The sequence below is a fragment of the Dermacentor silvarum genome, chromosome 6 (genome assembly GCF_013339745.2).
Source record: "Dermacentor silvarum isolate Dsil-2018 chromosome 6, BIME_Dsil_1.4, whole genome shotgun sequence".
Classification (NCBI taxonomy): domain Eukaryota; kingdom Metazoa; phylum Arthropoda; class Arachnida; order Ixodida; family Ixodidae; genus Dermacentor; species Dermacentor silvarum.
The window spans coordinates 159,086,251-159,108,456 of NC_051159.1; the positions used below are offsets into that span (position 1 = coordinate 159,086,251).

The window sequence follows — 22,206 nt, forward strand, 5'->3', positions numbered from 1 at the left end:
CAATTTCTATACTGGCTGCTGTTCTTGAGCCTTTCTCAACTCTCTGGCACCATCACTATGGTGCATACAGTCAAACTCGGATATATCGAACCCACATATAACAAATTATGGAACCGCTGTAAAATCCCCTTGCAAATTTTTGTACAAAATTTTCATTTGATATATCGATTTACCTATGTATCGAACTTTTTTGTGATCCTTTTCAGATCTGATATACCTTGGCTTGACTGTATATATCTGTAGGTCATTTAATAGTAGCCTCCTATTTCCAACTCTCCTTGTTACCTCGCTGTATAAAAGTGAAACCTGATGGCCTCTTTGCTATTAGTCTCTTCCCACTGGGCAAACATACAATCACAGTTTTACCCTCTTCATCGCTTTGTCATGTAATGAGAAGAGACCAAAGCTACATTGGCAAGACGACCATAAAAATTGCTTTAAAATTTACTGCAAACGTCAATTGGCAGCAATTCATTATCAATGTGTACAATTTTATGAGAAACAATCCTTTTTCAGTAATTCTTTATGCTAGTACATATTTTTGTGTTCATGCATACCAAAGTGCCTAATAATAATGACAATAGAGAGCAATTATCTTAATTATGACATCAGATCATGTTACAAGAAGATGCCAATGAATGCAAGTAAATTCATAACTACATTTTATGTGACACAGTGAAAGGGTTTACTCGTTGTACGGCAATAATAATCAATTACTGTTGCTAAATATGAACTGTGTCCAACATCAAATGTAGATGCAGGCCTTACTGTGTTGGTTTATGAGCATTCTGATGGAAATCCTGTTCATGTAGAAGCGGTCCAGGAAGTACTGTATACTGTGCTCTGTTTTTGGGTCTGGCTCATGTGACTCCTTCAGCTCTATGACACCCTGGGCCATGGTCTGGACCACGTTTGAATGGCGGTTCCTAATCTTGATCAGTGCCTCACAAAACCTTAGACAAGAAATACAAAGAGGCAAGCATTTTCTCCTCAGAAAGTGCACAGCAAATGGCAGCAATGTAAAGAGCACAAGTGATAAGTACAAGAAAAGGCAGCACATTTTTGAAAGATGAGCAACGGAGTGTCATGTTTTAGTGAGTAGCTGCCATGTGGATCCACAGAATCCCTAGTGGAGATATGGCATACAAATAAATGTTTGTCCAATTACCTCTATCTATCACAAGCTGTTTCAGAAAAAAAGAAAGAAAAGGAACGCCTCTGTCACACATTACGTAATCACTACGTAATCGCCATCATCTGACTTATCCACAAATGTAAACATGCTCTGTCTACAAAATGAAAAAAAAAGGGGGGGGGGGGGGGAGACTGAAAAGCATACTTTTGATCTTGCTATGTGTAACTGTACGTGCAGCATAATTTTGGCATGTAAGGCCACACCAGCCCCAGTCACCACTTACATTTTTAAAGTTAAGTCAGTATTTAATGTGCAAGGAATCGCTAGGGTATTTAAATATATTCACAGCAATGTGAATGTTATCAAGTTAATGATACAATATGCACTCATCACGTACGCAAGGGTTTTCCACTGTTAGGGAAACAGCTTACTAGAATTAAATGCAGTGCAACTTAATTCTTATGCATTAAGGAGAGAGAAAGTAGCTGCTATCACACCTAACAGTCTATTAACAGAAGGAATAATCTTTACATGCCTTCATGACAATACAAGCCCTGAATATTGATGAAGTGTTTCCTCTAACCCAATACAGCAAGGTCTGCACTTGCAGGGCATGCCCAGTCAATATTTCAGCACTGGTTACAGCTCGGTCTTTGTGTGAAAACTCTTGGACTGATCTTTCTTCAACAGATAGTGCAATTCAACAGCAAATGCTTCATATTAGTTAAATTTTTTGAACACATTAGAAGAAATGTTGCAGCCATATCAGAACACTAATCAGGTGATACGTCTAACTGCAGACTGTCCTTACTTGGATAGGAACAAAGCTCAATTATTGCGGGTCGTTCGATTCTCCTCAGTCTAGAGCTAGATGTTGGGATGGCAGATAGAATTACCTCAATGTGTTCTTCAGTGTAGTATTCTTACACTGAAGAACATGAAAATGACATTAAATGCAGCAGAATTTTTATGTACCCTTAGAGAAAATACTCAATTTATCTAAAACAAACAGTCTGCTTAGTGATTTTTTTTTTTTGGAGGTGCACGGCTGTTCTCTAAATGAACATTTATCAGTAGTACTTAATGAAGCTATAATAATTGTTATGCTGTGTGTGTGAAGTGTGTTTTCACAGCAACTTACTTTATCATGGCTTTTTGATCATCACTCCCAGCATTCTCAAATTCCAATATTTCCTCAAAACTCCTTTCATACCTGCAGAGAAAGACGTTAGTGACAAACGAAGAACATACCACATAGGTTATCACAAAACACTGACTAAAGTAGCATTCGTTCACTATGTTGAGAACACTGTTAAATAATTTCATGCATTGCATAAAATGGTTGCTCAACCAGGCATTATATTATGACAAAATGTGTCCTGTACTATGCAGTGGAATAAAATGAAGACATGCTTCATTTCTCCAACATGAGCCTAAATGAGCAAGCAACCTGGCTCATCATCTATGTTATGTGACAAACCATCGCCAATGTTTTGTAATGTTTTATTTAATTTTTGATTCTTATTTTTTTTTATTATGCATTGTGCTGAGTGGCTGACCCTGACAATAACTGCAGTGCAGCAGTACTTGAACCAATGACAAAAGGCCAAAAGTAATGCAAGATGAAATTAATCATTAGAAAATATGGCGCCAGTGGAACATACAGTACACGAAAAGGAACCTTCAGCACAATGGTGTTTTATGTTTTGAATGAACAGCCTTGCTGAATATGATGCCCCCTGTGTGGACTATGAGACAAGTTGCTTTCTTAAAGGCACCTTCTAAAAATGACAATTTTGTGCCTGAAAAAAAAAAAAAAAAGACTTTTGTATTTCAAGAACAAAGCTAACCTCCTCACCTTGAAAAAGAAAAAACGAAAAGGAATCTGTTTGAACTAGTGTCTAAAAGCACGGGGACAAGTGAACGTATGCATTATTCTTGTCCGTGACTTACTGTCCATGTGAATATTACATATAAAGCAATGTTATTAAATGTAGGGTTAATAACACTTAGTAGTTGTGCAGGACCTGCAGTTGCATGAAACTTCACATTTTTCTTTCAATCATTTGGTTATCAATAACTTGCGACTCTGTAATCGTATTCAGATGGCAAACACAAATTCTCACTTAATTCTGGCAAACGGATGATTAGCAAAATCAGGTCAAATATCTTTCCTAGCTTTGATACAATTTCTCACTTAATTCTTATTGCCAATAATTTACATAAAAAATTGGGCAAAATATCTTTCAAATATCTTAATACTGCTGTTTTTAATAACAATGCCTTCTTGTTGCCAAATTGAGCTACCTGCACCCAATAACCCAGAAATAAGGCATGCTGTGAAACGAAGCAAAGGCAGACACTAACACTTTCTCTTCCAGGTGCTATCCAAAGCCTGCTGCACTTACCAGCTTCTGACAAGTTCCACAGAGGGCATGCTCAACAGATTCTCTGGCAGTAGGTGAATCTCCTTCATTATGTTGGCCAACCGCACTGGCAGTTCTTTGCGCAGGAAGAGAAAGGACGTCTTTTCACAGGCATTTTCACCTGTGAAGACAAAAGAGAGAGAGAGACAGCGACGTCACATGATTGCGTCAAACATCATCACCAGCTTGCACAAAGAGCTGGCATTTTATTGCTTGTTTCAGAACACAGAATGAAAGTGTAAAGGCTTAAATGCATTTGTAGCATCCATAGCTCATCATAACTTTGTCATCATAAATTTTCTGCATACAGTTTAATTTGACCTGTGAGACACCATTTGTATTCAACCAATTGTTTCCATGGCTTCAAATCACACTGTGAAACTGCTAAAGCAATCAATTTAACTTGTTTCTCACAGCATTTCTTTGATGGATAATTAAACAACTGCAGGGCACGATTGCTCTCTTGGTAATTGTTGTATGAAACTACTCTTATAAAAAACTATTGAAACACCATTAAAAAACTATATGCCCCGAACTCCCATACTTATTATAATACCATATGACATTAGGAACATACACATATTTTTAATATGAGGTTATTGGTTATGGGTCTTTTGGATAGGGTATGGTTCCAGCTAGAGGTGTGCAAGTATTCAAAACTTTCAAAAAAAAAAACAATTGAATATTTCGAAATATGAATATTTTTTTAATAGTGCTCAAACATGTCAAATTGCCAACTGTGTGCAATGAAGCCTCAAATTGGAGCAAAAGTGTGAAAAATTCTATGCTGGTGGTCATATTAGACAAAACACAAGAAGTAGTGGAACATGCTAGATCGCCCAGAGACCTTCCTGGCTAAAAAGAACACGTGAAGATTGTTTTATATTAATGGGGAGAACGGCATTTTACTATTAGAGAAATATTCGAAAAGCATTCAATATTCGATTCGTATTCGACTCGGTTTCAAAAATTACTACTCGCACATTCTTACATCCAACGTTTATTGTTGAAACTTCACCCAAGCGCACCACCGGAGAGTCCAGCTGCTGCAGTTCACAAGGCAGCTGCTGACTGCGTTTGTAGCGATTGTGCCTGCAGTGATCATGCTTGCACTGACTGTGTGCTCTAACTGGGTTTGCGCGTAGCTCTAACTGGGTTTGCGCGTAGCTCCAACGAGCATTCTTGCGGTTCAAATTGTGCGACAATGCAACGCCACAGGGAAGGCACGGCGGCCGTAATCGGTCTGCGGCGCCGTCTGCCGTGTACGAGGCCATGGGGCGGACGAGTCTCCCGACTGACCTTCTAGCGCTCGGCAACGCGGAAACCGGAGCTCCCGAGCACGTACCGCGTCCGAAGCACACCCACCGAACGACCGCGCGGGCCGTTCGCCTAGTGACACCGCTTACGGGCGCAATTTGTAAGCATTCTCGGCGTGACAGCGCAGTAGAGGTGCTGCCTGGACGAACGCTACATCAGGCCTGGCGTGTAAAATGCACGGCATGTGGAGCTGCCACAATTGACGTCCTTATTTTATCTTTTGACCCAGATATGTTAATCGCTGCGCGGCGTCCTGAAACGAAGACGGGGGGAGGGAGGTACGTGATGAAGTACGCCTAGCGATCCGCGCCAACGTTGTCCGAGCGCACGTACTGCAAGAATTATACGTTTGCTTTACTTCTCCCTTTTAGATGCGTATATGCATCAGACGCGTTGACAATTTCTGGCAGCACGGGCGAAAGTTACTTCTCTTGCGGTTATGATCAATTAATTGTTAGAAGTTCAAGCCATGCTGAAACAATTTACCGAAAAAGGGTGTGGAGGCAAAGTAAGGCTAATTCTACACGACGAGTAACCGCAGCCAATTAAGCCAGGTTAAAATTGATCAAATTCTGGGGTTTTACGCGCCAAAACCACGATGATTACGAGGCACGCCGTAGCGGGGGACTCCGGATTAAATTCGATCACGGCACACGGACGTTTTACATTTCCCTGCCATCGAAATATGGCCGCCGCGGCCGAGATTCGATCCCGCGCCCACGGGCTTAGCTGCGCAACGCCAAAATCACTACGCCACCGCGCCAGGTGTTCAGTACAACAAGCGCTTTCCTATGATCACAAGCGATTGGAAACACAAGCGATTGACGGACTAATTAGGCAAGCTTATAAAGCAGCCATCGGGCTCCCAATCAACACGCCTACCGATAAACTATTACAGCTAGGAATACACAACACCTTGGACGAGCTTGTCGAGGCCCACCGGAGTGCACAAGAGCTCAGACTAACCCGAACGACAGCCGGCAGAGAAATACTAAAGGCTATAGGTAAAAACGCTGAACCCTTGGTGGAGGACGTGCAGAAACTCCCCCCAAAGATCAGAAACACCATAACTATCAAACCTCTACCAAAGAACACGTATCCTTCCTACCACCAGGGTAGGAGAATAGAGCCAAAACTCTAGCAAAGAAATACGGGGGAAGGCAGGACGTGGCGTATGTTGATGCGGCGGCATACCCCGGCAATACCAACGCCTTCGCGATAGCGGTCTCCGCGGCAAACGGAGAACCGATATCAATACAGTCAGAGTCAAACACTCCAACGTTGCGGAGGAAGCGGCCATAGCACTGGCTTTAACTAACCCCAAAATTGAAACAGTTATAAGTGATTCCAAAACTGCCATTAATAATTACTCGAGAGGAAGAATCTCAAAAACCTCTCTCAAAATCCTACAAAACTACCCCGAAAACCGGGGGGACGCGGAACTGATCTGGGTACCGGCTCACTCTGGCAACCCTGGGAACAAGGCAGCTGACGAGGATCTATCGGCCGAGCCGTGAGCAACGACTCGAGCCCGGAACGCACAAAGGAAGGTCTCATCAAATACCAGGAAATCACCCAGTACTTTAAGTTAGCTAGACAAACGCTAGCACCACCTCACAAAAGCCTTAGCAAAGCTCAAGAGGTTAAATGGAGACAACTCCAAAGCAATACTCTTCCAAACCCGGTCCGAATGCACCACATCAACCCAGACGAATTCAAACCCGATTGCTCGAAATGTGGTCAGAGAGCCACAATGGAACACATCTTTTGAAACTGCCCCGCAGACCCCCCACCCGAAGAACTACAGAAGCTCGTAGGCTCGCAAAAGTGGGAGACCCTGCTTGCCAGCTCTGATCCGGAAGTACAAGTCCGGGTCACAGCGCGAGCCCGAGAGGTCGCCTTCAGCACTGACTGAGGGCCATCTGGTGGGGTCGCAGAACCCATCACACCCAGTACCGAGAATAAAGTTTTATGACTGACTGACTTGATCCAACACAGCCTTTATTGCGGCCTCCAGGAATCTTCGTGTTCGCATGTATCAGAGTTTGCACCCCAACGCGGCGAAACACATGACACAATGCGTTACTGTTCACATATGGTTGCGGCTCACATCACCACAGTTGTGTACAACTTCACCGAGTTCCAAAGGCGAACGGTGACGCGAAGCCGCCGTCACATGGCTTCCAACACGGAGTGCAGGGGGGCGGAACAACCTCCCTCTAGACTCCGCGTACCGTTTCGCGACCTTGGACGGGACTGCCAGCGGGCTCGGCAACTCTCGTTTGTGCGCGGCCAACGTACGCTGCCTCTGGCAAGAGACCGACCAGTGTCGACTATCGCATCCGTTCGCAGAATGGGGACTGCGGTGCTCGCACTGGGAATGCCGAAACAAGCAACAGCAATCGCACGGAGTTAGCGGCTACGTCTCTACTTTCGCGATTTCAGGGGCCTAATCCCGAGCTCTGGGGACCGCGGAGGCGACGGCACAATGGCGGCAGCTGTATGATGCTATGAGTTATATGATGCTATAATGGCGCCAGACTGGAAGCCATGCATGAAGAAACGAGTACAACAACCGCAGCGTGAAACACAAGAAAGGGACAGGGCGATTTGCTGCACACAAGATGGTTGATATACAAGAGGACGCAGATGAACACAGAAAAGTACCCGCTGTATAAAAAAAAAAAGAAAAAAAAAAGAGGACGGCTTACAGAACTTTTTCATGAGCTAGTCGGTTCATACTTAAAGCAATAACCGTACATCAACAGCCCTCTCGTATCAACATTTGCGTGCAGCGTTTGCCCTGTCACCTTTCCTGCACCAGTCTTGTAAACGCTAGCGACTAGTCACTAGACAGAGAACAAGTCCCGAGAAAGTTATGCTAAACCAGCACAAGTTCATGGAAGAAATAGCCAGAGAACAAGTTCCGAGAAAGTTCTGCTAAACCAGCACAAGTTCGTAGAAGAAATAGTCAGAGAACAAGTTCCGAGAAAGTTCTGCTAAACCAGCACAAGTTCGGGGAAGAAAAAGAGAGTCAGTCAGGTGTCAAAAGAAGATATATTCCTTCATTGGTCAATTTTAGTTTCTTTACGTCGTTGATGCTCTCATGCCGAAGAAATTATACTTCGCTCTTGGAAGAAGAAAACATTCATTGGTGGCGATGCTTGTCCGCGTCGCCATTCTAAGCACAACAGGCGCCAGGGGTAAGGTGCGTGGCGTGACCCCTCGAATGTGGAGGATGTAAGAAAAAGGCCAGAACGTTGGCTGTGTGTCCCGCGTGGCCTTGGCCTAACGTTCCCGAGTAGCGTTTAGAGACTGGGCGCTGACTACACTGTCTTCCTCAGAACCGAGAAGTCCACTATACCGGCCAATGGTGAGTTATCACATAGCCGTCGATATTGTCGGCCCGCTCGAAAGTGGAAGGCTTTGTTATTCGAAACACTGACTTCGTACATCTCTTTTCGCTAGCAATGAAACTTGCCGATTCAGCGTCAGTTGGTCAACAAGCAAGGTTGTTGCCAACAACAAACAGCACAGCACGCGAGTGTTGCTGAATCCTTGGATGCCTCCTATACGTGTAACGCCTTGGAACGTCTCGGAACTTCTGGAGCTAGAATAACAGCACTAGAAAGTGAAGACACGAGTTCGCTCCGGCGATTTTGAGCAGTGCAGACGCAACAAGTGGTCGACTAATGTAGATGTCCAGGAGCCAGCTGTCGTCATACTTGCGGTGGATACTGTTCTTTTGAAAAAGGCTGCAGATAGTCGACGTTATACGGAATAAGGCCAACCCTATCGTGACTACGCACATTCCACAACCGCGCGGCTGTTGAGAAAGCAGTTGTAGAGCAGTGACCTGACTGATAACATTCAGCGTTTTCCCCCTGTATCTCAGAGCGAAAGAACTGTTTATCAAAGCAGCCGCGGCGGCAAGCGTGGTTATATCGCGCACACAGTGGCACTTGATAACGCGAACGGTAGGCTACCGCCGCTGATTAGACGGCGTCGCGTTGCGTCCGGTTCGGTGTTTATACGGGTCGTCCGTGATTCGTACTCTGTGTGATGACGGCCACTCGCAGCACACAAGAAGTATACTTGGTTTATGCTGCGCAGTTTCGCAAGGCGTATACAAAATATTATCTTCTATCCGTTGAACAAGATTCACGGTGAAAACATTTCGTCCCTAGGACATCCGAATCATATCCCAATGCCCATGCACCATTTCGGTGACAAATAGGACATCCGCCAGGAGTCCAGTTTCGGATATCCTACTAGGGATGTCGCAAGGTTATCCCACATGGACCTTTTTTGACGTACACATAAATATTTGTCCTCCGATTAAGGCTTTCTCTTTGAGTTTCCTCTTAACAGAATTATGTTTTCTCGCATGTTCGAATTACAATCGGAAGCTATTATGTCTGCAGCTCGCGTGTACGTGGCACTTTGCTGATTTTGTGACGCCATTTACTTTGAAAACTTCAATTACTTCAATAAGTCACTTGCGCTTAGCGGAAGGCCAAGAAGAATGGGGAGTTTGCTGCACTTCCGCACACGTGCGTGCGTGCCTGCCCGGTGCACGTCACACAGCGTAATAGGCATCGTGGCATTTCTTCTTCTTTCTGGGGTTTTACGTGCCAAAACCAGTTCTGATTATGAGGAACACCGTAGTGGAGGGCTCCGGATTAATTTTAACCACCTGGGGTTCTTTAACATACACTACAACGCAAGTACACGGGCGTTTTTTGCATTTCGTCTCCATCGAAATGCGGCCGCGGGGCCGGGATTAGGCATCGTGGCAAACACAGTGCAAAAGGACCTAACAAATGTCCGTAAAGTTTACGCAGCATGTCCCCATGATGTCCCATGCGCACATGCAAAGGGATGTCCGCAGGACGCATTCGACACATCCCTATAGTATTCATGTCCTGGCAGTGGATGCCCATAGTATAGCAATAGGACGTCATTGTTGTTACTAGGTTACTATTGTTCTGACTGGCTTCGAGTTAAGTCTATAAAGAGCAACATAATATTCAGGGGTTTCAAGTGACAGTTACTTCGGAATGGCCACTGCAATTATACTCGTACAGATCTACAGCTCGATAACGGTTGAACTGATTGAGCGACCGCTCCTTATTTGGAATATTTTACGTCATCGCGCACACTGCTACGAAACGGCAAACGGACTTGGGTTGCGTTGCTAACCGCGCTCGACAACGCATTCGCAAATCAGTTCGCAGGCAGCAAACATGGGACTGGCTAGTAAGAACCTAGAAACGAGACTAATAGAGAAAACAACAAAAGGGAGTGTGAAATGAGGTCTATGTTTAAGCTCTTCCGTCAACAGTGCAGTGACAGAATGCTATACCAACACTAGATACCACTGAACACGGACACGCAAAAGATAAACGTTTGAAGAAAGAAAAATAGGAACAAACACAACGACCGAGACGTGTGGAACGTCGCGTAGACCGCACGCGCGAGACAGAAAAAGGAAAAACTTTATCGGAGCCAAACATCCGCGCGTTCCTCCCACCGGCCCAGCGGTCGCCGGAGTAGGTCCTCCGAACAAGTACATCCTCAGCAGGGAGGGCAGCAGGGACAGCACGGCTACCGTTTATTGATCGGGCGCCTCGCAAGGAAGAGCGACGTGCTGAGTTTTGGAGAAAGCAGACAGGGAGGGGAGGGGGCTTGACACACTCGCGCGTACGTTGTGTCTGCTCGCCAGAGAGTAGCAAGCGCACGAGTCTGGTTTCGCGAACGACCACCTACACCGCGGCTGCCATGGCAACGGGCCGAACGCCGAGTCCGCGACATACTGACGTCACGATGCCGCATGCAACGGACGGATGTTGACAATGCGGCCGGGAGCGCGGTGTTTCCACGTTGCCTCATCAGAGGATTTCCAGCGAATTCTTATAGTGCTCGGGAGATACCCTCGATAACGGAGATTAAAGCGTCTGCGAAAACACGGTCGGGTCTTTTTGTTGTTCTGCGTAGTACACTATACTACTCGAACAGCGAAGCGATCGCGGTAGACGGGGGAGATAAATCAATATACTTACATCGGAATATAATCTATTCTCTCGAAATTCGTCGAATGCACCAACGCTACCGCCTGTTCAGACAGAGGCTTCGACATTTTCGTGGAAGTGTTTAAGTCGCGCTGTTTCTGATGTTGTATAGCTGCAACGTTTATTGAGCTTCCTCTGCTTCTCCGCCGCGGAAAGCAGCTATGCAAAGCGACCCAGACACGTGGAGTAGCAACTGTATGTATGTATCACAGTTGCTGAATATTTAATTTGCGAGCGTAGAGACAGCAAGTAACTTTCGACAGAAGGACTGAGCAGCGCTGAGGCATTTTGCAAATAGCAAGAACGCCGGTGATCAGTAATATATGATCACTTACCGTGGCCGGCATTTATTACGCGAACCTCCAGATGGTTTCTGCGTGATCGTGTTCGTCCATTCTGGTGTTCTGCTCCTAAGCCTTTCGCAGGACGGTCCCGCGAACGGCCGGCGGAGCGCGCGAAACGTCCACGCTGGTAGCCCACTCCAAGCCAAAGAGTAACCCCGCAGTTAGGTGGCGTTAGCAGCGCAACATTTGCGCCGTCTCTCGTACCAGCACGGAGGAAGTTTTTTTCCTTCCTCCATGCGTACTAGTCTGCAACTACACCGACCGCTGCCGGCGCAAAACCACGCGGCGAAGCCGGACTACAGGAGGCGCTAGCCATGTGGGGAAAACAAAAAAATTGGAGGACGCTTAAGCTTCGCCTTTAAGAGAGGAACGCGATAGCGTTATCGGGCCTCGTTCGCATCGCATTTTTCTTTGAGTAGGCTTCACTGCAACACAGAACGTGGGAAAGCCAGCTTACAAAGACCAAGCTTACACCGATCCCCTTAAGGTCGGCTTCACTTTTAAACATAAATGCATTGCTGGGAAGCCGTTTTTCCAGGGGAAATATAAGTCGTCTTAAAATGTGAAGGCCCTAGGACATTCTTTTTATTATTTTATTTTTGCTATTGCCCTGACGCGCGCGCGTGTCAAAAACGCATTAGGCAGGCCAAGTCCCAATTTAACCTGCCGAGGATGCGAGCGCCATCAGTATAAGATTTTCAACATCAAGTAAACGGTACTCTTATCAATCGCGTGCCAGCAGTGGACTGACATCTTCCCGGCAGAAAATACGAATAGACGTGAGTGGGACACTACTCCAAACTGCCGCCATCCTGGCCGGCGTCCAAGGCGCGCATGCGCGCAACGAAGCGGGTAAGAAGGACCAGGAACGCGACAAATTGACGGCGGCCTTGGCTTAACGGTTCACTTCTCGGTATGACACACCACAAAACGCGACGCACAAACAGCAACAACAAAAGGAAACTGTCGGGAAGATTTTTTAAACAAGCCGTTTCGTTCTTTGCCTCGGCTGGACGCCTTTTTTCGCAGTCACTGCGTGCTGAACTTGTCCGCGTGACGTACGAGGCGGCAGTTTCCGCTCCGCTTCCCGGTTAACGCGGTTAACTAAATTTAGCCTATTCCAACTGAGCACGCCACTGGAAAACGAGGTTGGCCGTCTCGATACCGTGTTGCTCGTTATCTACCCTCTCTCTCTTTTCTAGGCACGTGTGGCATCGCAGTTCGTGCTTCCCGGTTCCACTGCACGCCGACAGTACCTTTGTCATGTGATCTCCCGGAGTCGGTAAGGTGCCAACTCCGAGCTGGCATAAACATTGCTGCTGTCCACTTACCCGACCGATGATCGAGGATGGCACCAAGCGTTCTCTTGCCCTGTCCAGCCGTCATAGCCCCTTTATGTGTACTTGCATCGAACAGAAAACTGCCTCTGTGCCTAGTCAACGCGATCACTTTTGCGGCTGCTTCTGTTCAGCGAGCGTATGTATGCATGTTTCTTACGGAAAGGATGTCACACACATGAAGGAACTGGCGCTAAAAAAATAAAAAAGGTCGCCCCCCCATACGCATGAATATAGCACAATGGCCTCGAAGTCAGCAATTAAGACGCCCAATACCATGAGAAATGCAACAATGTTTTAGTCTGAAATGAGTAGACAACCGCACGCTTCTTCCGTAGCGATCTCGATTATTCAAACGCGCATTCGTCACTCCTGCAGATCAGACCTCATCTTAATGTTGCTATCACCGTGCTGTGAACCGCAATTCCTGCACACTCATGAACCCAATGGTAATCTCCTGACTTGGCAAGAGAATATCGCACCAGAACTAATGTGTATGCTAATTATTTTTTGTTCGTTCCATTAGCGAATGGGATCGCCTATCTAAGTGTGCTGTGTCAATGAAGATTTTCTTTTTCGACATTGTAACCCCCCTGCTGAAGCGCCTTCGGACTAAGCGGGAGTAATCATTGAATAAAGAATAAATACAATATGAAGTGGTGCTCAGAGCAGGTTCCCAAATCGAGCTTAACAGCTGAACTGCAGACAAAGGGACCGGTGCCCTTTATCTGCATGACTCCAATTAGGTCAGCTGAATACCGCACTGACATAATTTCTGTCATAAAAAGCTTCCGCAGCGTCCACTAAAACCCGGCGTGAATTTTTTGAAATATCAATCAGAAAATCCACTACGCCACGTATCAAAATAAGCAAGCACCTGCTAACGTCATGATCTCTACCTGTACTGCGGCGCCCGATTTCACATTCGCTAACCAGATAGAAGCGGTGAGAGGAAATCGGCGCACGTACCCCTCGGTTTGAGAGGGTCTGCTTCTGAAGCCAAAAATAAGCGCGACGAAGAACCTGTCTCCAAAGAACGAGTGAGAGAGAGGGGAAGCCACATCTCGCCGGATGGCGCGAAGGCTCGCGCTTCCAGGATTCGACAATCTTATAGGTGATCGAACCGGAAACAAAAGAAAATCGTCCAGGAGAACTTCCACTCAGTGATATGGGGCCGCTTCCTCGCCCTCTTTTTTGATGTAAACTTTCCTTTCAGCCCAACGTTGTTTTGAAAAGTACATTCAGGTGGTCAACCGAGAACGTGATATTGAAACTGTCTCGAGAGCTCTTGAATTCGAAAGAACATCTTCGTATGCGCATGTGATTGCTGCGATCGTGCACCGAATTGACCATCGACTGAGTATACTTTCCGCATAGAAGTGAGGAAAAAAATATTCATAAAAACAAGGGGGAAGGTTGCTCTCGATGGATCCGTAGATTTCGCATTTCACGAAAATTTCGTGATACTTTCATTAAAAAGAGCACCACATCAACACATATGGTTGAACAGTAGATGCAACGGTCAAAATCAACAGAAGAATTGATGAAGGAGGGGGGGGGGGGGAGAGAAAAAAAAAAACAAGAAAGAAGCCGGGAAGTATAACAGCTGTCGCCGAAAGGCTGACACCCAGCTGTGAAGGATGATCGTACTATTTAATCTCGCTTACAAAGACGGGCGGGAAGCACTCTCTGCGCCAAAACAGTCCTAAACGAACAAAGCAGGACGCTGGCGAGAGTACGGACGCGAAAGCACGCTACGTAGTGGGGGAGTGGGGTGAGACGCTGCGAGGTTTAAGCAGAGCGGAATCGTGACCAGGCGCACGTGGACATGCGAACGTGACCCGCTGGATATTAGCGTGTGGGTTGTGTGGAGGGGGATGCCATCGGGGTCGCGACGACGCCGGCGCGATGGGAGACGGCGGTCGAGTGACGTCAGCGGATGACTGCGTGACGTCAGACTTGGCAAGGAGCCGGCCGCGGCCGGATCAAGCTGTACACTTGGCGAGGCGCAGCGGCAGCCACGTGCCGCGAGCGTGAGGAAAACAAAAACAAAACTCAAGGTGCACGAGGCAGACAGAGGGAGTGCGGGAGACCGGCGCGGTGGCCATTTGACAACTGAAAGAGCTCGCCTAATTGCTGCTCTGTGCACAACGAACGAACGATAGAAAGAAAGAAAGTTGAACAAAAGTGCATTTGTCGGATGGATGAAAGCGTAGAGCGGCGAGAAACGGGACACAACAGTTCCCGTTCGCTATTTCCTTGGGCTGTGCGGATGTGGCGGTGCGGGTGCTCAGACAGCGCGCTGCACAAAAATGGCGCGCCGACCGGGAGGTGCAGTCGCCGAACACGTCCAGCGCACGCGCATAGCAAAGCACTGCGGCGGAAGCGGCCGAACGGGAGCGTTCAGAAAGCGCGCCGCGTAGACAAACGCACGCAGTTCGGCGACAGGCGCAGTGCGGACAAACTATAGAGCTGGTGCTCACATGCCAAGGGGCCAGAGGCTACGGCGCAGAGCTTGAAAAAAAGACGGAAGACGAGACGTCACACGCTTTAATGAGCCGGCTAACTGAAGGACATGCGAAAAGCTCCAGATCTCCAGTAAAATCTTTCTTTGCTTCCTTCGACTTTTCCATTACTGCCTTGCACGCCGCGTCGGGGGTTCGTTGACAGCTCACGGCATGGGTGCGGGCATAGCCTCCTCGATAGCATAGGACGCATAGCCCGCGCGATGTCAACGATGTTTCGGTATGGAGCGGGGCCACAATGCCCCCTATGGACGCCGTAATTAGGCGTGACGCCGTAATTAGGTCTTCATCCTGTCAACTTGTGTGACGCGAGCAGGAGGTTGCGGACGTAGAATAACATGGTCACCCGAACACTGCCTTTAATCTTCGTCTTTCTCTCCTTCCATGCACGTACCATCTGTGCACCGTTATATATATATATATATATATATATATATATATATATATATATATATATATCTCCTTACTGCTAAATATTAACTTGAATTCCTTAGCTTAGGCAGTTGTCAAGCGGTGTAAGAGAATATGGCGTTGCTCTGGTGAGCACGAGGTCGCGGGTCCGACCCCTGCAGTTCCGATGGAGGCGGAATGCAAAAACAACGCTCGTGTACCGTGCACCACGGGTGCACATTAAAGACCGCAGGTGGTCAAAATTAAGCCGCACCCCCTCCACTTCGCGGCGTCCATCATAGCCCACTGTGCAGTTTAACGTTTGATTTTGCTCACAACTGTGTGCTGCTACGGGCTAAGGAATTCAACGCAATGGCAAAGTAGATTGGCGGCCTAGTTGGTATATCATCTTAAGAACGGCACATACTCCATCTCGCAAGTCTGTGGATGGAACAGGAAGGCCGCATGTGCCCCTCGAGATGTGTCCATCCTCGCCGCGGTCGGCTGCTCACCGCCACAATAATTCGCATTACACGACGTGCATGAGCAAAAATCCGAACATATATCGCAGATCGCTGTAACGTATCACGTACCAAGCAAAAACAGAAGTCTCTAATCCCGCCAATAATCAGTTACGCCCGGTGCACGCCTCGGCAGTGCTGCAAACGACTTGTGCCCACACACAGGAAGAAGAGAGAAGGCAGGCGGACAAAACACTGTGGCTAGCGCTGCCGCTTTTGAAGTTTCTCGATAGCAGCAGTGCCTTTCCTAAAAGGAAGTTACTCGGGACAACGCGGTTGGGAATCGCACACAGAAACGATAACTCAGTAAAATAGAATACGACACTTCGTAAGGGAAGCAGAGAAGAAATGGGGATGGGAAAGTAAACGAACGGTAATTGCGTCGTTAGCCCACAACGTCCTTAAATTGTATAGCTGTCAATCACGACGAGCGTTTGCAGGCGCACTTGAGACGTTACGCATGAACCGCCCGAAGCTCGACGTCTGAAATGCATTGCTCAGCACTACTGCTAACAACAACAAAATGAGCCGAGGGGAAATGAAAGAACAGCAGGGCACAAAACAGTCGCTGCTCTTGATATCGCCTGCAAGGAGAGGTGGAGTGTGTCAGTAGCAGATTAGATACGTAGTTGGCGTCGCGGAGCTAGAAATGGCGGGTCACAGTAAATTTCCATGGCGTGGGATACCACGGCAAAAGGGATCCCCAATACGGACTTAACGACAATTCGCGCCTAAATGAACATTATGTTAGTATGTGTCGTTTTGACTACTGCAGACATATGACCAAGCTTTATTTACAAGGATGGCTCATTGGCCTATATAGGCAAATAGACAAGTTCGTGTAGAATCTTCGGAGAGATCTCCTCCGAAAAAAATATAGCTTGGAAATCCCGCGCACTGTGGGAACGGGTGTAACTCAATCATTGTTTTGTTCCACACTCGCGCTAAACTTGTCGTAACTGATCTCTTTACTAGCGCAAGTGAGGGTTCCAGATGTCTCAAAGCGGCAGCTTCCACGAGCGAAAAATGACAAGCGCCTTGGGAACTATGTTTAAAAGTACAAAGCCTTGGGGATAGTGCTTGCGGCTGGGGACGTTCATTCAAATCCCACCATCGTACAAGTGTTCTTTTATTGAGCGACAGCTTGCGTGGAATCCTTGCTGAGCTCTTGGCAAGAAGCCGACCGACCGACCCACGCTTCACCCAGGGGAGGTAGGCAAAAGAAGCGCCGATGGGGGCGAAATGCTGAAAACACCCGTGTACTTAGATTTAGGTGCACGTTAAAGAACTCCAGGTGTCGAAATTAACCGGAGTCCCCACTACGGCTTGCCTCGTAATCAGATGGTGGTTTGAGACATCAAACCCCATAATTCAAGGCAAAAGAAGCGCATAAAAAAAAAAGGGGGGGGGGGAGGGGGGAATTCTCGCACAACGTCGTGTATTAAGTGCAGTGTGTTTCCGCTACACGCTGCGCTCCCGTCAAAAAACGTAGCCAAGCTGAAACCTCATTTGACGACGCCTCCGTGCAAGCAATACATACGCAGCACAAATTGTATATCTCCAGAAGGTTTTCAACGCGAAAGAAGAAACCGCGTTTAAAAGAAGAGCCAGTCTTCCACGTTATTTGTGCACGAGGTGATGCTAAGAGATACGACAGATAATTTGTTAGCGATCGACGTGCCGATGCCTGCATCGCAAGCCTTGATCAGCGGGGCATGCGGCAGCTGAGGGACCGATCGTCCCGGATCCCATTTCCGACCGGGGCTTCTCATCGCCGGCAGTAGACACATGGAACGATGAACTCACGTGCGCAACGCATCACTGCGTGTCAACACGTTCCGGGAAACCATATTACGCTGCAAGTAAACACATCCGCGGTTGCTTTGCCTCAGGGCTGCATAAACATCGGACTTCTGGCGCTTCCGCCATACGCGCCACCGAGGAGCTCTGGCAGCAAGCTTCGAGACAGCGAGTTCAAGGACGGCACTCGCATTTCAACTATAGGGACAAAGGCCTGTGCATACAGAGTCCTGTGCACCTGCGGTAGGACAATATAGGTCCATATGCCAGACTTCAGACGGAAGGTGATGCCCAGATCATTTGCGGACAGCTTCGAATGTTCAGTACGGTCCACTGTTGAGAGGAACACCCCAATGTGCAGCTCTCACTTTGCTGGCGCACTGTAGCCGCAAGTTCCGGCTGAAGTAACGTCAGTGAACTAACTCCACAGGCGTGTAGAAAGGTGCCAGCGCCACCAACCAGAAGTCATCTGCTAGAAAGCCGGGCGCGACTGTACACTTGCCAGAGAGAAAAATTCGGACGTGTTCATTACACAAAACAATGCGCGATACACTGCCAATCTTACAACGCTTGCATGCTACTGGCGTTAGTGGGCTTCTTCGATTATCCGTCCCCGACAGTCCCAGACTGTTCGAGGCGCTGCATACGCAACACTCATTGGCTGAAAGCACCGCCTCGGGCAGTCTGGGACTGTCAGGAACGGATAATCGAAGAGGCCCACTGATTCGCACTTCTTAGATTTCCTTTCCCGTTTTCTTTTTTATTTCTTCCCCTTTTCTTTGTTCTGGTATTTCGAGAACGACCAGCAGTTAAGGGGAAGCGCAGCGCTAGACGCATAGCAACTGGCAGTGAGCGAAAGCTTTCCTGCGAGAAGGCACTGCCGTCTCTTGCCATCAACGACGTGACGAGGTACGGGAGGCAAGGCGGATAAACGTACACGGCACTCGGCCGGCGCTCACCAAGGCTTTTCCGCGTGTTCCCACATACGCGACGAGACTTGTATGTGTATACACACAACTCAGGAAACAAGCTACGAATGCCGCCGCCATCAGTATCATCCGCGCTAGACACGCGGATGATACTCCAAGTAGTAGTAGCACTGCAGAGGGACGCAGGGATGAATCTGATAAACCGATACGCTGCAGACGCGAACAAGTCACCGCTATACTTTTGTGATTGAACGGAGCAGCACGGGGCTTTAGCACGGCCGAGTGTCGCTCGCGAAGCATGTGTTCACCAGCGATGTAATGCAAATAGTTAAAGGTCTATGCCAGGGGTCTCAAACTCGCGCCGGGCATCGGGCCGCATGTGCGCTGAACTCAAGCATAAATAATAATAAAAAAAAAAGCTTCGTGGTCTTGGTATGAGGCAGACTTTTTCGTTTGCTTGTTTTAAACCAATCGCCGCGAACACTAAATTTCAAAGTTGCAAGTGTTACGCAATGACCGCGACAAAGAAGAAAAAAAAAAATATCCCCTATGATCCACGGGACTTTTGTCATCAACTTACGCAATGTATATTCGCGTCCCTGCGAGCCACACTGTGGCATATTCCGGCCAAAGGCGAAAGCATCCATATTTAGTTCAACTTCGCAGAGCGGCTGCAAATACCCAGGAGCGTTACGCGGGCCGTGTTTTGAGAGCTTCGAGCGCATGGGAGAGGAGGATTTGCCTGCCGTATAAGAAGCTGTCATAGGGAATACAGACCCCGCTCTGATTTGTGTCTAGCACGTCACCGGGCCGCACTGTGTGTGCGTCGGTGCGTGTGGGCGAGTATGCACGTGTATATATCGTCACGGTCCCTAAAAGAATTTTGTAACCTGCGTCCTGACCAAACAAGGTAAACTAATTTTAGCAGGAGGAAGATCCTGGTACTACTCGCACGATAACAGGAAATTATTTCAGCGCAACTTTGAAACGCGCTCGTGTGATTTTATTCAAAGAAACTTACGGCGACCACCCTGTCATTTGTGTTCTATATCCTCGTCTAGTTTCCGCCGTAAATTTCTTTGAATACGATCTACTAACTAGCTCAAATTAACATTTTAATTTTATGTCGTCCATATCACCACGCATGTCTGTATACAATATACCAACGTCGTAATCGATACACAGAAATTCCTACATTATTTTTTTTATGTACTGCGGTTTCTGTCCTTTATTACGTAATTTTGTACTCGATTATATGCACTCTGGCCACGTACAGGTGACACAGCTCACGAGGGAAGTTGGTGTAAGTGCGATTCACTTCCTCAGGGCATGCGAAGTTCGCTGGGACTTAAAGTTTTGAGCATCCCTAATCAGCCATTCTACTGCGATATCCTTTCGTCACAGTGGCATCGACACACTGGACTGTCCAAACACTATAAGCCTCCTGCTCTTTCCGCTACCACCTTAGCCGAAGGACATATATGTGGGAACAGTCGAGTTTGAAGTGCGCGATACCCGCATTAATTGTATCGAGGCCAACCTACGGTGCCAGGGGCGAACACAGCAAAGCAGCAGCCGTAAGAAGCAGGCGGACAGACATATAATGAGCGATCACTGACATATTTCCTCATCTGAGAAAAACACCGCAATGGTCCTCAAACAGGTTTTTTTCTTCTCCCATTTCGACCATTATGGCCCTGACTGCCGAACATAGTACCTCGTCGGAAACACTGCGCCCAGGGCAGAAGCGGAGAAGAAAAAGTGAGGGCGAATTATCGTGCAGAAAAGCGCTGGCTGGATGCCCTGCTGACACACTATACACCGGATACGTAGCATAGCAGCGTTGTGCGGTCGTGCACGGACGCCACAGTAACAGGACCCCGGCATGTGGAGTCCTCGTGGAAAGCCGCCGTCTGCCGCGCCTTTGTGATAACGCCGCCGAAGGAGCACTCTACGTAGTCGCTTCGTCGGCAAAGATTAAAAAAAAAAAAAAAAAAAAAACGCATATCCACGGGGTGAATGATGATGAGTGGGCGAAGCTGCGGAGGGAATCATCGGTAAACCGTGAATCTTCCGTGTAATTCGCCCAGTCTCGCCGCACTAAATCGAACGATTGACTTCCACCAATGACACGCGCCATATGTGACGTCATTCCTATTTTATAACAGCGCCCTTCATTATAATTGCACCATCTCCCGCTTAAGGGCACGCTAGCACAAACGCGTTAGAAACGTGCAGTACTCTCTAGTAAGTGGGAGAGGCCACAGCGTCTTACGCAGCCGTTTACACATGCCGGAACGTGCACCGCGTTTGCCGACGCCATCACATGATTGCTGAGAGAGTATAACCCCCGTATTCATAAACGCTCCTCGACTTGAACTTGACTTGCCACCGCCTTCAACGCGTTTCGAACGCGCTGCCCAAGGCGGTGGCAAGTCAAGTTCAAGTCGAGGAGCGTTTATGAATACGGGGGTAAGGCGGAGAGGCCACAGCGTCTTACACCAGCTTCTTACACGGGCCGTAACGCGCTAGCACAAACGCGTTAGAAACGCGCAGTCTTTCGTTAATGTTGGGTATTTATTGTCATCGTGGTGCGTGTGTCCATGTGCGCTTCGTGGCGTAGCGGTTAGCGCCGCGCGTTCGGAAGCGAGGGGTCCCTGGTTAGATTCCGCGCTACGGACACAACTTTCAGAATTTTTTTTTTCTCATAAAAGTAGACGTGGCTACCTACTACGACGACGACGACTACTACTACAGAGGAGGGACAGGCCCACACCCTAAGGAGCTTCGCCCCTAAAAACAAAAACAAGAACGTAGTTATTTAAAAGTGCATCGCCGGAGTAATGGAATACAGCACCCACATACAATGACATATTGCGGGACGTGACCCAGGCGAACAGCGCATATTCAATGCACGGTAGACGATGAGCTATAATAGAAATCAGACACAAGGAAATAACGCGCTCGCACTCGTGCGTGAACGACTACAAAGGGAGCGCGCGCAGAGTTACCGACCTCTGTTCCTCGACTGAGGCAATTGTCTGCGGCTCGCATACCGGGACACGCCATGCGCATGGAGAAGGCTCCGCTAACGTCACACATTCGCACGAACGCGGATGAAAGCTGTCGGTGCTAGCACGGGGCAACGGGACCGTCCGACACGAGGTCAACTTAAGGGGGAAAGCGATGCAAGTCACTCGAAAAACAGAAACGCATTCGTGCCACGGTGTAAGTCAGAGGTCACCTGTTCGTGACCCCCGGATCACTTTCGCTGACTTCAATTGCACGAGTTTATGAAACTGCATTTCCTTCCACTCCACGAAGAAGAAGAAGAAGAAGAAGAAGAAGAAGAAGAAGAAAAAGAAAACGTTAAAACAAAGCAGAGGCAGTAATGTTTCTGGCAGTATACCA

General features: G+C 47.7%; 1 protein-coding gene across 1 annotated transcript in view; it reads right to left on the bottom strand.

Moving 5' to 3' along the window:
- The window catches only part of LOC119456303 (pyruvate dehydrogenase (acetyl-transferring) kinase, mitochondrial-like), a 50,917-nt gene that overhangs the window by 16,577 nt on the left and 12,134 nt on the right, over positions 1-22,206 (bottom strand). Inside the window, exons 2-4 of the mRNA XM_037717997.2 lie at positions 3,544-3,682; positions 2,277-2,348; positions 769-953 (exon numbers count right to left, since the gene is read on the bottom strand). Coding sequence (XP_037573925.2) covers positions 769-953; positions 2,277-2,348; positions 3,544-3,682 — 396 coding nt within the window. The remainder of the gene's footprint in view (positions 1-768; positions 954-2,276; positions 2,349-3,543; positions 3,683-22,206) is intronic.